At 29.8% G+C, this 16813-nt stretch overlaps 1 protein-coding gene across 1 annotated transcript in view; it reads left to right on the plus strand.

Moving 5' to 3' along the window:
* LOC124365794 (lachesin-like) overlaps positions 1-16813 on the plus strand; it is a 51677-nt gene that overhangs the window by 23195 nt on the left and 11669 nt on the right. The window contains exons 2-6 of the mRNA XM_046821814.1: positions 3421-3593; positions 5199-5332; positions 7515-7719; positions 10987-11157; positions 13713-13841. Of these exons, the coding sequence (XP_046677770.1) occupies positions 3524-3593; positions 5199-5332; positions 7515-7719; positions 10987-11157; positions 13713-13841 (709 nt within the window). The 5' untranslated portion in view covers positions 3421-3523. The remainder of the gene's footprint in view (positions 1-3420; positions 3594-5198; positions 5333-7514; positions 7720-10986; positions 11158-13712; positions 13842-16813) is intronic.

A 16813-nucleotide genomic window follows, 5' to 3' on the forward strand; every position in this document is an offset into this window, starting at 1 on the left:
AAATTTCACCAAGCAGTTACTCAGTTTATTCCTTTCAGATACGATAATATCCTGTATTATAAAACGAATAAATTATATGCAACTTTCCACTCACTCACCAAATAGAAAGCATTTCAAACTAAAGTTTTGTCACACAACACGAATTTATCCGTTATATTGAGAATATGAATATAAACTGCCGGATTTAAACTTCAGAAAATCCATATATTTCGTAAGGTTTCCGATATAGCGATCGTACAATTTATTAATATGCATGCGATTCCAAAGAATTGCTTTAAGTAATTACGTGTAAAAAGAAAACTATAATTTGTTTTAGGAAAAACGTTCAGGTTTTTTTAACTACAGGAAACTATTATAACGAATTGGTTGTTATAAGTTGTCGCAACGATAGAATTTCATAATTGTTCATTGTAATTTATACTTTACCAACCATCAGTGTTTTAATACTTAGATTAGTAAAATTTTCCTGGTCACGGGATATTTGTTTTTTTTTTTTTTGTATTGACCAAGTCAATGCAATTATGCTTATAAAGAGATGAGGTTGATCTGTATTAATGCTGTCCGTCCTCATGGTCAACTGGCCTGTGCATTGACCTTGTCAGATAAAACAGTACAATGGGATAGTCAATATAGTACAATGCTGATGGTGCTGATAAAAATAACAGCGGTCACAGATAGGATTTAAACCTCCACTATCTCTATCTCCGTGCCAAAGTACAAAAGCCTATACTGCTCTGCCAATAGCAGTCCAGAAATAATTTTAAAATCTGGTTTTTAAAAAATGACTAAAATACATTCTTGAAGCTCTTTTCTTATTGGAAATAAAATTACTTTTATTCAATTATGTGGGTCCGAGGATGTTCTCATTGAGTAGGAAAGGCCTCACGAAAATAAAAACTTACATTATTGGAGAGTTTGTTTTATATTAATATATACATTACTAAAATGTTACACAAAACAAAGAAAGCTATTTATTAAATTTTTTACTTAGATCAAAAGTTTTTTATTCCTCAGTTTATATTACCAATAATTGGTATAGGTACTCACATTGAAAATATTTGTAATTCCATAATTACTGAATGATGAAAACTTACTGCGTAACTATGGTAGGAATGTTAATACCACAATGATTAATTATTTATATTAGGAAAGATTTTGTCTTTAATACTGAATAAAAAAACTCACGGCATTTTTCATTTGTAAAAAAAATGAAACTTTAAATAAAGGAAATGAGCACTACCGTGGTAACAAATATTTCTTGTCTAAGAGACCTAATCCACCGGGATATGAAAATATTGAGCGAAGAGAGAGAAACATCGCTTGCTCGAGAGACGCTGAGATAATCAGGCCATCAACAGACAAAGGGAGTTTAAATTGCAATTTACAGGGAAATAAATGATGGTCTCAAGACGTCGGCTATTGTTAAGCATTTATGTCACTCAAAACCGTTAACTTGCCTTTTAAAGATAACCCTTTAAATCTTAACATTATTTTCATTATAAGCTTATTTCGTCCGTACAAAAAACTGTAATTCAACCTTTCTGAGAAAGGACGTCTTAATGAAGAACTATAATAAATTCAAACTTGAAACTGTTGTTCATTCTTCTTTAAGCATTATTTTGAAATGATTAAGTAGGATTATACTTTTAATGGTTGTATTTCTTGAAGAAAATATTTAAATAGAGTCTTCTAAAAGATTAGACGTCGTAAGCATATTTTTCTAATTAGTATAGGACCTAAGTGTTGAATATATATATATATATATATATATATATATATATATATATATATATATATATATATATATCATTTCTAAGAATATCTTAATCAACTTATTATTTCTAAGGGTTAAAAAAATATTTAAAATGTCCTCAATATTTTAAGAACAGTTTATGATTGTCCTGATCATAGGCCAGTATTGATTTATTCAAGACGTAGAGGGCTGTCTCAAAATTGCATTTGCATTTACAACAACCCTTAATGCAAAAGAATAATAATATTCTGCGGTTTCAACGAAGAAATATTCTTACTTTTTGGGACAAAAAGTTAAAATTATACGTAACAATATAATTTAAGAACTTTACACACAGTACTTATAAATAACCACTAGAACATCAATAACATCGCAGGAAAAGTTATTTTGTTAAAAGAATTAACATATATGAGATATAGTAACAGAGTATTAAAATTATTTTTGGTGCGACTTTCGTTATTTTCTGGCAAGTTATTTAATACCGCGCCGTATCTGTTTACTCCTAAGAGCATTATTACGCAGTAAGAAGTACTGGATGAAATACTTGTTCTGTACATAATACATCGTATAGCTGCACATCAATATACTCTTTCCACATAACAAGAACACGTTGGAGCTTTCTTCCTTTATAACTTGTAAAATATATGAAATATGTAAATTATCCAACGTTAAACAATGTATAATGCTTTATTGTTTCAATTGTCCTATATAGTTTATTATTTTTTAAATAAACCACTTTAAATATTTTATACTAAATTTCTTAAACAGTGAGGAATAAAAATTGTACAATTTATTTAATACCGCGCCGTATCTGTTTACTCCTAAGAGCATTATTACGCAGTAAGAAGTACTGGATGAAATACTTGTTCTGTACATAATACATCGTATAGCTGCACATCAATATACTCTTTCCACATAACAAGAACACGTTTAAGCTTTTTTCCTTTATAACTTGTAAAATATATTAAATATGTAAAATATACAACGTTAAACAATGTATAATACTTTATTGTTTCAATTCTCCTATATAGTTTATTATTTTTTTAATAAACCATTTTAAATATTTTATACTAAATTTCTTAAGCAGTGAGGAATAAAATTGTACAATTTATTTACGTTGTTGGTATTGAAACGTCGTTGGAAAAATAATTGTATTTATTGAATGCATACCACTTTAAGATAACTGTCCTTAATACAAAAACTGTTCTATTGCTCCACAACAAACTAGAGGTAACCAAATTTAGAAATTCTGGCATATTTATAATCAGTGTTTAAAAAAACCATTGAACCTTAAAATGTTTGCTGTATGCTATATTTTTTGTAATAATTTAAAAACATAAATTTTATCAAAATCTCTAGAAATTATTACGGTACTCGTAAGTAAAACATATCACTCCTTCCAGTAAATACTGTGAGTCGTATTTATATATACAATTGTTTTCGTTAGAGCCTCTTTGTGAGATGTCTAAAACTTATATTTAAATTCGTCCTACTCGTAAAGGAATAATAAAATATTCCTTTTACTCGTTTGAAATAATATCTTAAAGGCCTGTGATTAGTATCCTTGTCAAGTAAAAAGTAAATATCCCAACAGAAATTTTTATTGTTCAAACTGAAGTACTAAAGGTAAGTAAAACTCCATATTAAAACATTATATTTTGTTCCAGAATGATAATGGTCAACGTAGTGAATAAACCCGCACCGCTTGCACAGCGTCAGCCTCACCACCGGACTATGCCTACCGTGTGATTGGAGTCACTGAATCAAATCATGAATCTACTGCAGGCACATTTTGTTTTGATTTTTCCCGCTGTCATCACACTTGGATACTCCACCATAGGTATGTTGGTGAAATTACATATATTTTACAGTTTCTAAATGTCTGCTGAAATGAAAAATAAATACTCGCTGATACTTGAAACCATGTTTACACGACGACTGGCCATGAGTGGAATTGCCATTGAGTTTACCATATTTATGTTTTTTATGAAATTGTTTGTTATTGATGATGGCAGGTATAAATAGATAACAGAATTTCGGATATTTTTCCAGTAAAGCATGATAAAAAACATTATAACACTAAGTTTCGAAGACTGAAATCTGCCCTCTTCTTCATGTGAGATCTTAAGGCATTACCAAATAAAAATTGTGATAAAGTGTAGATGAAGGTTACAGTAATTAAGTGATATATGCAGTTCATCAGGTATCACGTAATTTATTCAACTTTGAGTCACAGTCCCATGGCACATTTCAATATTTTTGTGTCTTAGGCATTTTTTTCACGTGATGAAGATAGTAGATTTCAGTCCTTGAAACGTTGTTTTTCTTCTTCTTTGTAACATACAACGATGCCATAGGTCCGAAATCTTGTGACTAATATAACCAGACAGTTTTAAAGAAAAATTTATACTTTCTCCAACATTTTCCGTCTTTTTTTATATATTACATACTACAGCATTTCAAGCCATTACTCAAAACATTTTATACGGATGCTGATTTCATAATAATTTCAATTAAATAAAACAGGAGAACGTCCTAAATGTTCAGGTGTCGTGGATAAGAAATATTATTAACATTATTAGGCATTTTTATAAATACACACGTCGATGCAATCTGCAGCCGTCAGGTAACAATAAAAACTGGTCTCGTGGCATATTAAAATGAAATAAAATTTATGACAAAAGCTAAACTTACAGTCACCTTATTCTAACTATTAGAGCTATATTAAAACATATAATATACGATCCACGAAACACATGTAATCGAACCAAATTATTGTTTTAAAACAATAGAATTATTGATCATGATACCACTGTATTAATACTGGATATGTTTTAATATAATTTTAAAACATTCAGTTTTAAATAGATATATTGTGAACTTTTATTTTTGCTCCTGGAATATACTGTTATACCGGACATATCATTGCAGGCCTGGCAGTTTGATTTTATTATTTATTATCAATGTAAATGAATCTTTAATTATTTTATTAATAATGTTGTAAAAAGAAATTAATCTTTAACACTCATACCAATATTAAACAGTATAAATGGAATAACCAAGGTGTTTTGTTGCCACAACCCGACTGACTTGTAATATATGTTGATGATTATAATAGTATGCTAATATATTAAAACAATTACAACCACCTTTTTCATTACTGTTCAGCAGGGTTTAATTAAAGTTTAATAAAGCTCAATTAAGATTAAAAATAGTAAGTTATTTAAAACTGAAATATCCTTCTATAAATATGTATTTAAAGATCTTTTTAAGATTTTTTATTTCACAGTCGTAAGGAACAATCAAAACTTGGTTTATTTCAATAAATGAATATTACTCAGTCATAAGAGATTCAATGTGTTGTTTCAACGTTACATCTACTAATTACTTTACTCTGTATCCTTTGTACCTCCATTATTTTATTGACGCAAGTGTGTATGAATAGAGCTTTCCCCGACCAGACCTCTCACGATAGGTGAAGAAGACCCAGACTTCAATGGTCCTATCAAAAATGTCACGGTGGCGTTGGGAAGAGAAGCCATTCTAATTTGCCCAACAACGGATCTGGGAACCTATAGGGTGAGATAATTTTCCTAGGATATTTTTAATATAACATTTATTTAAAATAAGTATATTAGACTTATTACAACACTTTTTACTGATGAAACAACACCATAAATATTGGTGGAATTAGACTTTCTATACAAAACTTCCATACAACTTAAAGATTTAAAATATTAAATAAAACATTTTATGGAATAAAAATAGTTGAGGTCTTTTAAGATAACTTTCAAAAATGATTTTATGACCTGTCCAATGAAGGGACATATTATACTAGAGTATAAATTTATTTTTATTACAGCAAAAACATTCTTTTTTATATTCTTCAAACAAATTAATTAAAAAAGGAGATTTTTGACCAACTCTATAGAAATTATATAACGTAAAACTAAGTGTAGTAAAATACATAAATTTTCAGAGTGTACTCGTACTTATAAAAACATGAAATGATTATTTTTAAAATTATCGTTTGAAATTTTTTTAGTTTTTACTATAAGTTGCAAATTGTATAGTACATTCTAGGTATTAATAAACGTTACGTATTGAGGACTAAAAAGCTCCTAATAATACTTAACTTTAAAATGTGAAATTACTACAACAAATAGTAGCTGTTCGCTTTAATTACTTAATGGAAAAAACAAGAATCTTCAAAAGTATTCACCTTAAAACGTGGCTCTCGGATGTAAAAGCAACAACAACTATTAAATGTTTTTCTTCAGGGAAGAAAGGTGTTCAGCGAGTTTAATTGCTCAAGTTTTGGATGGCTCTCGCCATTAAAAGGATTTCGTTGAGTGCAGGATACATCACCAAGTTGCAGGTGTACCTTTTACTGTCTCTCTATCTCCTTTGTAATTTACTTCCACAACTTCACTTTATAAAATTAGGTAATCCACAACTTTTCATCTGTACCTTTACTAATTTTCTAAGTAACAACTCATGTAAACATAGAGATGTATAACTTTTTTTATTAGGTAAAACAAAAGTACATGTCTTGGAAACGTAATTAAATATTTAGTGTAGCAAATTAAATGTCATTAAGAACAAACCTACACAAAATACTTAATGTTATATGAAATTCTGTATATATTATGTAATAAAAACATAAATTTTGCAGTACCTTTGTTAAAGAATAAAAGACAAAATGTATTTATATTTTCTATTTCTTAATTAGTTTGAGACAAAATACCATTTATAAATAACTATTGAGTTATTTCGTATTATTCCATTTATTTTACAATTCTTTTAGAATATAAAAACAACCTGCTCATGATTTTGTTCTTACTGTCTTGCATGGCAAGAAAATAACTCCTGAACAATATAGGTGGATTAACTAAATAATAATTTTCTTTTACTGTGTGGGCGTCGTCTTTGTAATTCATTTTCACAGCGCTCCTATATAAAATATTTATAAAGTAAAATACATAATCTATACATTTTCATGAATCTAATTTTATTTCTTGGCTGAGAGTTATTACAAAATAAGGAGACAATTTATTTTTCAAAATTCTAATAACAGTAATTGAGAAACACTGAAACATGTAAGTAAGTTTTGTTATGGAAAGAAAATTTAAATAAACTATTAAAATAGAATATAAATTTTGCATATTATTTAGACATAGAAGCAATATTTTGGCGCTCACTTTTTAAAAGTAAAATTTGAAAATATTACTGTCCCTTCACTTAATAGTCTGAAATCTTACAATATTACTGATCATTATTATCATTATTATGTCTTCTAAGAAGCATAACTAAAACTAAAGTCTGCATAATGAGCTTGAATGAGCTTATTGAAAACATTTGAATATTAGTAACTGTTACGATTTTACTCGCTCGTAAATAAATAGATAGATAATTATTGGACTAAAAACATAAAACAATGCTATACTATCTTACTTACTGTACTATTATATACTTATGCTTATTATAATTTAATAATTGCCGTATCTATTTCCAGCCAGTTGTGTTTAACGAATGTTCAATTTCCATGGTAGAAATGAACCACAGAATGAAAGGCTACTATTAAAGTAATAATTCTGCAAATACGTACGAAATTTTCAGGAATATATTTCCAAAAGTTTACTAGCTATGCATTTTAATTAGAACTTATAATAATTGTTAAAATACAAATAATTACATAATATACATAACAATATACATAGTATACATAATCATACATAATAAATACAATAAATGCCTTCAGGTTGGATGGATGAAGGCGGATGACCAGACGATACTGACACTACACAATAAGCTTGTCACCCACAACCCCCGGATAGGCATCACCCACGACAACAACAACTGGGGTCTCCACATCCGGCAGGTGAAGGAAGCTGACAAGGGGTGCTACATGTGCCAGATCAACACGAGCATTATGAAGAAACAAATCGGCTGTATAGATGTCCATAGTGAGTCAAACACAGATATATTAGATGTGAATTTTGAGCTTATCACCAGATGACTCTCCTCTTAGTGCTGCATCTGGAATCTGATGCTGTTACAGAATTGAAGTTTGAAACGTGGAGTCATGTTCGTCTGAAGGGATAAGGAAGTTTGGCGACAAAGATGTTCAAATATCCTTTTACTTCGTTTTTAAATCAGATGTATCTACAAACAATAGTGTAATCTAGGTTATGAGGTATTCACATTGTCTCATCCATAATAATCCAGCTGTTCACCTGATGAGACAATGAGAATACTGTTTAGCCAGATTACACAAATTTTGTAGTCCAATTGTAAAAACGATGTAAAGAGTATACTTCAACTTCTTCGTCGCCAGCCTTTTGTTAGTCTCTTTATCCCTCCAGACCAACTTGACTCCATTTTCTAGAAGTCAAATCTGTTAAACGCAGCAGTATCATGAAGATTAACTGTGGAACCAAATCCATTTATAGACGTATTAGATTTAACAAGCCATTCTTTGTCCATCTGAGTTATTGTTATAAAGCTGTTTTGAAATCAATATAAATTTATAATTTTTATCTTAAACAGCCCAAGTCCAAGTTGCTATTTAATACTTTTACCACCAGGTGGGAAAATCCAGAGTATTTATATTCATCTTGAAGTACTATAAGTTAGTTGTAATTCGTAAAAACTATAAAAACATTCTTACAGACAAATTTGGATCTGGGCTTACAAACAACCATTAGTCGCTTGACGTTTTACACCAGTAGTCTCTGTACAAAACTAGAAGGATAAAGTGAAAAATTGCCCATCTTTAAAACTTCATAATTATCGTAAGTGTGCAGTACTTCATTAAGAGGCTTCAACGAAGAATTGGCCTGAATTCCTCCAAAATGCTTCTCCACAAAGGGGGAAATATACTAAAATATCTATAACTCTGATTTGTTATCATAATAATATAGCTTATTTATGACTAATGTGGTATATTGATGGCAAAATTAAAAAAATCATCTCATATATCTAAATACGACAATTTTAATGGTAATAAAAATCACCATAATTCAACTCGAGTCAAATTTGGAGTCCCTTAGCCATCTAGGCCTATAAATATTTGTTCCTTCAAACTAAAACCTAATACAGTTTAAGGTAACTCACCAGGTTACGTGCATTGTGTTCAGTACATTTACAGGACATTTTTAACCCATATTAAAGAATATGCCTATTTAGCAAATGTATTCAGTTTCAAATATCAAACTAGTAATCTATCCAAGATTTTGTTATATAGCATTTATCTGTGAGCGACAATTGTAGTATGCATTTAATTAAATTTTGTATTACAGCTTAGAAATAATATCAGTTGCGATTATTTAAAAATATATATAATGAAAAAATACGTACAATCGTTTTATTTCAAGAATTGATCATTATGGACATTGGCTGAAAAAAATTTTAATCGATATACTAGCAATCGGCTTAAACATTGAGTATATTTCTTTCTAGGAGCTGATTACATCGAGTTAAGCTTAAAATTAAATATAATTTTGTATAAATGGGTTTGGAAAAAGAAGCCATTTATATGTATGTATTTTAGATATATAATATTTCCTGCCACTACATCTTTTCATAAAAGTAATTGATAGTAATCAATGATTAAAGAACGCTGTATGAACTGACATTGCAGTAGTAAAATATTATCTAAATATATACGTACAGTCTGTTATTTGTTTGTTACAGAGAAAGAGCAATAGGCTCAGTTCCTATAGCGGTTTTTACTGTTGATGTACCAAATGATGAATCGTTGCAATACGTTCTCAAGACTTGGATTGTTACCAAAAGCCTCAGAGCGCATAAATCTTGGCCTACGGAACTTAAGCTAACCGGCTCTCTTTTTTCGCACTTAAAAAACTGAGATAAAATATAAACTTGATTGAAGTTGAATTTTAAGGTTGCTTTACGCTTAAGAAGACAATATTAATCGTATTTCATTGTATATATTGTAAAAGGGTTTTATACATTCCCAATATCCTTTTCAAACTAATCAATACTATGAAAATCCTAGTTGGGAACAGTTCATTTATTAGTTTAAAAATTTTTCTCATTGATGGTCGGAAGTTTTTACCAAAATATGTTATCTATGATAAACAGGTAGTAATTTTTATTCCGTGTTAAAATTTACTTTATCATACAAAACTGCTACTTAATGCTACTTAATGTTTTTATACTGGTAGATCAACAATAATATGATTTCCATCCCAGCCCTTCATATTCAATCTTGGAGTAGTTATAAATATAGAGTGGTATTAAGTAATTTAATTTCTGAATATTCAAAAATAAATTTATTTTAAATCTTCATAATAATTCATTTACATAAGACACACTCCCGTACAAAAAATACATACGAAACATAAAACATCTTACTCAGTTTTGGACGACCAAATAGCATTCTTTACTTAGTAAATTGGAGTTCTTAAGCCTAGCTTGTGAAATGTGTTCCAGCAAGACCACTGATACCTTGAATTTGTGTTAAGCTCCAGTTCACCTCCCGCTTATGCATCGTCTAGAATGGCGCGCTGTTTTAGACTTGGCTCCTGAAATCTGGGGCCACATTCATCTTAAGGGATCGAAAAAATTCGACGATGAATTAGTTCAAAACGAAAAATTTTCATCGTTTTGAGTTTAGAGCCACCTAGATTACATAATATAACGTATAGTGGAATCCAAGTGAGCTGGAACTTTCAATGTCTTATCAGTTGCAAAATTGCAACAATTATAATTAAAATCACCTGGATGATAGTATAATATATTATGATAAATTTTGTAATCTAGGAGTCTCCGATATCAAAACGATGTAAATTCTGGTTTTGAGCTTCTTCTTCGTTGACTTTTTTCGATCTTTTGAGACGAACATAGTGGCAGATTCCAGGATTAAAGTCTGTAAAACCGTGACATTTCAGACGCTGTATTAAAAAGATGGAGAACTGGAGCCTAACTCGCCGTTCACATCTAATAAAACCTCCCCATTATAGCCTCTTTGTTTGAGGACTTCTGACCTTAATGTTTTTGTCGTAAACTACTTAAAATGTGTTTTTCATGAGTTATATATCGCCTCTTATTTATATACATATACAAATTTAATTATTCTTCTCTTACAATATTATCAATTGAATGCTGGAAATTTATTTTATACCAATACACCGTATCCCCGATTTATTATGAATTTGGCGTGAATTAAGGGTATAACTAGAAATATAAAAAGAGGTCGTTTATTCCAGTACCCCCAGATATAGAGGACGAGGGAACGAGTTCAGACGTTACAGTTCAGGAAGGAGAAAATGCGACTTTGACCTGTCGAGCTAAAGGACATCCTCCACCCAGGATCAACTGGAGGCGAGAGGACAGCGAGCACATAGTAGTCAGAAAAACCCCGAAAGAAACGACTAAAGGTATATTTAGTTAAATAACTATTATTTTAGACTGTGAATGTTATAGTATGTTTATCGTATATTTACGAATAAGCTATTTCTCATACATAGCTTTAATGTCATACACTTATAATTTGTATTACATTTTTATAATACTGTTGAATATTTTTACCAAGTTTTACAAAAGCAAAAGGTAAATGTATTAGTTAAACAAAAATTATAAATTGATTACCATAGGAAGCACATCCTGAATTCTAATCACAATAATATAAAAAATCTGAAAGTTTTAAATGTAAGTATTGCGTCTCCTTCCAACATAGAAACATAATCTTATGTACCAAAAGAAATGTTACATGAACGCATTTAAAACTCTTAAATAAAATATTTGCCTGTTTTTGGTTAATAAATAGCTATATAAACTTACATAGTTATATAGGATTTACTTACCGAGTATTTTCGTTTTAAAAACGTGCAGTAATGTATATTGACGTAAAAAGTACTGGAAGTAATCATAACACTTGTGACATAAAAACCATTCGTGATTATTTCTAAGAATAGATTTACGTGGGATGAAAGGAATTCTGCAAGTCTAAAAAACTAAGAATTAGTGAACTGTTACCAACCAATGGTGTTTTTAAAATAGTAATAGCGGGAAAAATATCTTAAGAAAACAACAATTGTGTGTGGTAAAAAAATTTGGAGATTGTCGGATATTTTATATACATTATATATATATATATATATATATATATATATATATATATATATATATATATATATATATATATATATATATATATACACACACACACATGTATTATACATTGAAAATTTATATTACAGTAAATTATAAGTGGCATTTCAGTACTGATAAACAACATTATTTAGTCATAGAATATTTCGTGAAATAAAGTTAATACTTAGAACATGATACATGATCTGAAAGAATGGTCGTATTGAAAAGGATAAAATAATGAAACAATAAAATAGTTGTTTATTTACCGATACTGATATGATTGATAGGAGATAAATGACACTTGATAACGAACTGTTCTCACGCACCATGTGAAGATAGTCTAATAAACGAGTGAATACAACAATACGGGAGTTGTTATTTGTACCTGATATTACATCATTAAACTGCTCAACAGCCATATGTGTGTGTTAGACGCATTATATTAAGTTTCATATATTCTGTAAAATGTTGTAAATATCCTTGGAATAGGTGAAATAAGTATGCATGGAATGTAATGTTATAAATAAATGTAATATGTAATGTTGTATGTAAATAACAGTCATTTACTCTTGAAATTATTTCTGACTTTTGATAGCCGACGGTGGAGGTAATTAAAAACTTCACGAGAGCTGAAAGTTTAACAATAAAGCCTGAAAACGAACTATTTCAGATATTCCATGCTGAAGTGAAGTGGGCTTTCAGATACGAAAGATTGCTCATTCACCGGAAAGTTTATTCATAACTTCATTATACTGACTGAAAATAAGGGCAATAATACGCTAACTTGTAGGCAGTTCTCCCATTTCTCGATGTCTTGTACTTTGTTTTATTGCGTGTTCACTTCAATGATTTAGTTATCGCCTCCCAACTGTGAACACAGCATATGGTGGAAAGAAAATGAGAATGTTACCTTGTACTTAAATGTTCTTATCATGTATTCTGTATTATTTTGTAAATTAAAATCCAAATTGGTTCTCCTGGTACAGCTACTAATTTATGTGTCTTGTGATATTGTAGTTAGAGTATTTTTAGTAACATTTACATATATTATCGTTTTATAGATAAAAAGAACCAAATAATTTAACAGCAATTTCCCTTACTACAATACCTTATTAAGCTTAATGCTACAGTTTCTTTGATGATCTAGTTGCTGAATAATATATATCTATATATATATATATATGTCATATATATATATATGTCTTAAAACAGTATATATATATATATATATATATATAACATATATATAAGTGATTTAATAGGAGAAGAGAATAAGGAAATAATAAGTGTTTTAGGCAGATCTGGTGGCTGTACCAAAAAAATATGCTTTAAGTTTGTCCACTGCTTGAATTACAGACTGTAGAATATGAACCCAGGCGTTGTAACAGTACAAAAAGCCAATATCAAAAACGGCAAAAAGTGTTTTACACGTAAGGTGGAGGGTACATTTTAATCTTCAAAGAGTAGTGTCATACATTTTGTAACACGTAACAATGGCAGCCGTCAAAAATCGTATTGTCTTTTTAAACCATACTTATCAGTAACACATTTTAATGAACACTGGCGCAATGAAGCGAGAACGGGTGTACTCGCAAGATAACCAGATCAAGCAACGTCGAGCGTGGCTGCTACTTGGATGGGTGGCCGATGAGCGATCCTTGTCTTGCAAATAGCCTGCCTGCCCAGCCATTGCTGGTGATTCGGAAGTTACCTTCAAGTTGTTTGTCTCCAGAGGACTTAGGTCTAAATTTGCCTAGAAAAAGACATTCTTTGACTTTGTTTGGCTTTAAAATAATAATTTCTAACGACTTTGATACCATAAATATAACAACGTTTGCAGTAGAGTCCTATAGTGGTGAGAGCCTACATCTGGTGAAGCTGGACAGACGCCAGATGGGAGCATACTTCTGCATTGCAAGCAACGATGTTCCCCCAGCAGTTAGCAAACGGATTACGCTCAATGTCAATTGTAAGTGTTATAAAACAATTATTATATCATAACAGTTCTTGTATCTTTGTCTAGTACTATTAGGGGTTTGACAGTATATGTAACATATGAATAATTCTAAGATTATATAACACTCTTGTTTGATTCATTCATAATTCCCATAAATACTAGAAGACCGTTGGAAAAATACGTGTTGCCCCTAAATCACTATACTGCAAATTAAGATTGGAAGTTAAGCTTGACAAAACGAGGTTCCGAACCAATTACTTATCTTAGCATGTAATAAGTTATTCAAAGATTCTTGGCGGTATAGGTAATGTATATAGACTTCAAATTAAGTTTCTCTTGGATTGTAAATCTTTTGAAAGGTGATTCGTGAAATTTTTGAGAAAGAATAACAAATTCTTTGAATTTCTGATCTTTCATTTTATTTAGAAGTTCGTAAAAACCTGATTTTTCAAACGTATTTACCTATATGTGGCTGAAATAAAGTATACACTTAAACTTTATGCAATGTATAGACATATTAAAAATATTATATAGAAATAAATTTTGATTCTTAATACTTTCTTTAATGTTTGAATTGGTTAACTTTTTGTCATGTTTCAATACTAAATGCGAACAAGCCTTGTTTTTAAAAGTAAATTGTTCATTTTAAGTTTAAAATTTATGGGGGACTACAGTATGTTTACAGGCAACAAAGCTTATATTTTAACATTGAAAACTAATTTAAAATAGACTCTTTATATCAGCTGAAATTTTTAAGAACATATTGCTATATGCAAGAAAGTCATAAACATGAATTTAGCATACTTCGAATAGCATACAGTTTATTGGACAGTTCTGCTTCAACTAAAAACATATTCAAATACATTCCAAAAATAAGATTTAGAAAACCACCAGTTTTGAAAGATATTTTAGTCCATCCAAAATTACCTAAGCACAAAGACCAAGAAAACATGACAGTTGGGTCACATCCTTGCAATAAACCCAGGTGTTTAGTTTGCAATATGTGCTCTACTTCAAAAACATTTACAAGTAGTTCTACACAAAAATCATACAGTATATTTGAAGACTTAACATGTGAATCAAAAAATATTGTTTACCAAATTCAGTGCAAGTTATGCACTAAAGATTATATTGGTTCAACGATAAATTCTCTTAGAACAAGGATGACTGGGCACAGGTATGCATATAAACATAAAAAAACAGAGCAACCTGTAGTGGCACATGGCTTAATACATAATTTAAATTTTGAAGAAGCATTTTCAGTGAAACCAATTAGAAAAATATCACAAAATTTAAGTACACACAGTCTGAGAACCATGGAACAAGCCCATCAACTCGTCACTAAATCAAAATTTCCAAGTGGATTAAATTTAAGGTGACTTAGTCAACAAAGTGAATTTATAAAATTAAATCATATGTTCACCATTATACATAATTCATTCTTATTTTTCATTTTCTGTGTTGATGTTTTATGTTTATTCTGTTCTTATAGCCCTATTTATATAATTTTTGTAATTTCCTGAAGACGGCTTAAGCCGAAATATAGAAAATGTTTATTACAATAATTGAAGAATTCTTATTGAAGATTAATATATATATATATATATATATATATATATATATATATATATATATATATATATATATATATATATATATTAATATTGCCTGTAGGCATTAGGATTATTCGTAAATTATGAGCAAATATTTGTGTAATTTAATTCCATCACTGTGTTGTTAGTGTGTGAATATTTCAGTAAGACACTCAGCCATATATTGTACTAAAAATACCATTCGTATGCCAGACATCGCTATTGGATTTGCCAGGAATAGAATATTGATGTTTAGGTTTCCCCTCACGGACTCCATATTTGTCTGGTGCATAATACCTTCGCTGATACGACTTTTGTCATGATAATGCGCCCTCTCTCACAGAGGCATTATCGGTTCCATTACTTTCAGCCTAGGCCAGAGATATACGCCTGCTATTATACATTATTTTGCTAAGGGTCATTGTGTTTTAAGGTTAGTAAATATCAATATCATCAGGTAATATCACCACTAGCCCATTAAAAGTAACAAATCATGCTATATTTTATAATATCTTTTTATCTATAGTGTAGCGCTGGATATTTTTTACTTCTGACTATATTATGATTCGAATCTGAATTTGAGTTTCTATTATTAAACAATGAAGGAATAAGCCTACAACATTTAAAATTCTTTACCTTATTTATTAGTTTCCACATTAATGTTACACATTAAAGTGCTATATGATTGTACTTAGTTTCTTGACAAACTGATTTATTCTGAGATTTTATCGTTGCCTTATAGTTGCCCAGAAGACAAATTCACACATGAACACTAACTCTCTGTCAAATTCCACTATGTCACATGCACCATTTTTGGAGAAAATTTTGCCACCATTTGAACCGTTTTTAACTAGATTTTATAATATTTATTTATATATATTTATGCAAAGTTTTTTATTCTAGGTTAATTTATACTCGAGATATTTTCTACTAAGCAAGTAAAAATTTAATTCCTCCAGCCGCTATGGTGTGTGGCATACTGATGCTTAGTCAATGAAATATATTTCTATAAATAATGTGTATTTTTTGAGTATATAAAATAAACTTTAACCATTTTATATTCAAACAACAATAATATGTTGTAGCTTGTCTCACCTGAAATGGTGAAACTGTTTATGAAATGAATGGAGTTTACTTGTATTTGGTGAACACAGAGGAAGTACCTATAAGTAAATGATAACATAAAGAAACAATTTCTAGTACTAACCATTAACTTGAGAAGATAAAATACTATTGGCTGAACTTTACTGTTCAAGAAATTAGAAAAAACGCGGTCGCATAACAAAAATTCTTACGACGATCCGCGGCTGGCTTTACCAGTACCTTCGGTAGGAGATAAAATTATAACTCGAGGTAATACGTATTAGTAGAATATTTTAATAAAAACTATTC

The sequence above is a fragment of the Homalodisca vitripennis genome, chromosome 7, assembly GCF_021130785.1.
Source record: "Homalodisca vitripennis isolate AUS2020 chromosome 7, UT_GWSS_2.1, whole genome shotgun sequence".
In the NCBI taxonomy this organism is placed as follows: Eukaryota; Metazoa; Arthropoda; class Insecta; order Hemiptera; family Cicadellidae; genus Homalodisca; species Homalodisca vitripennis.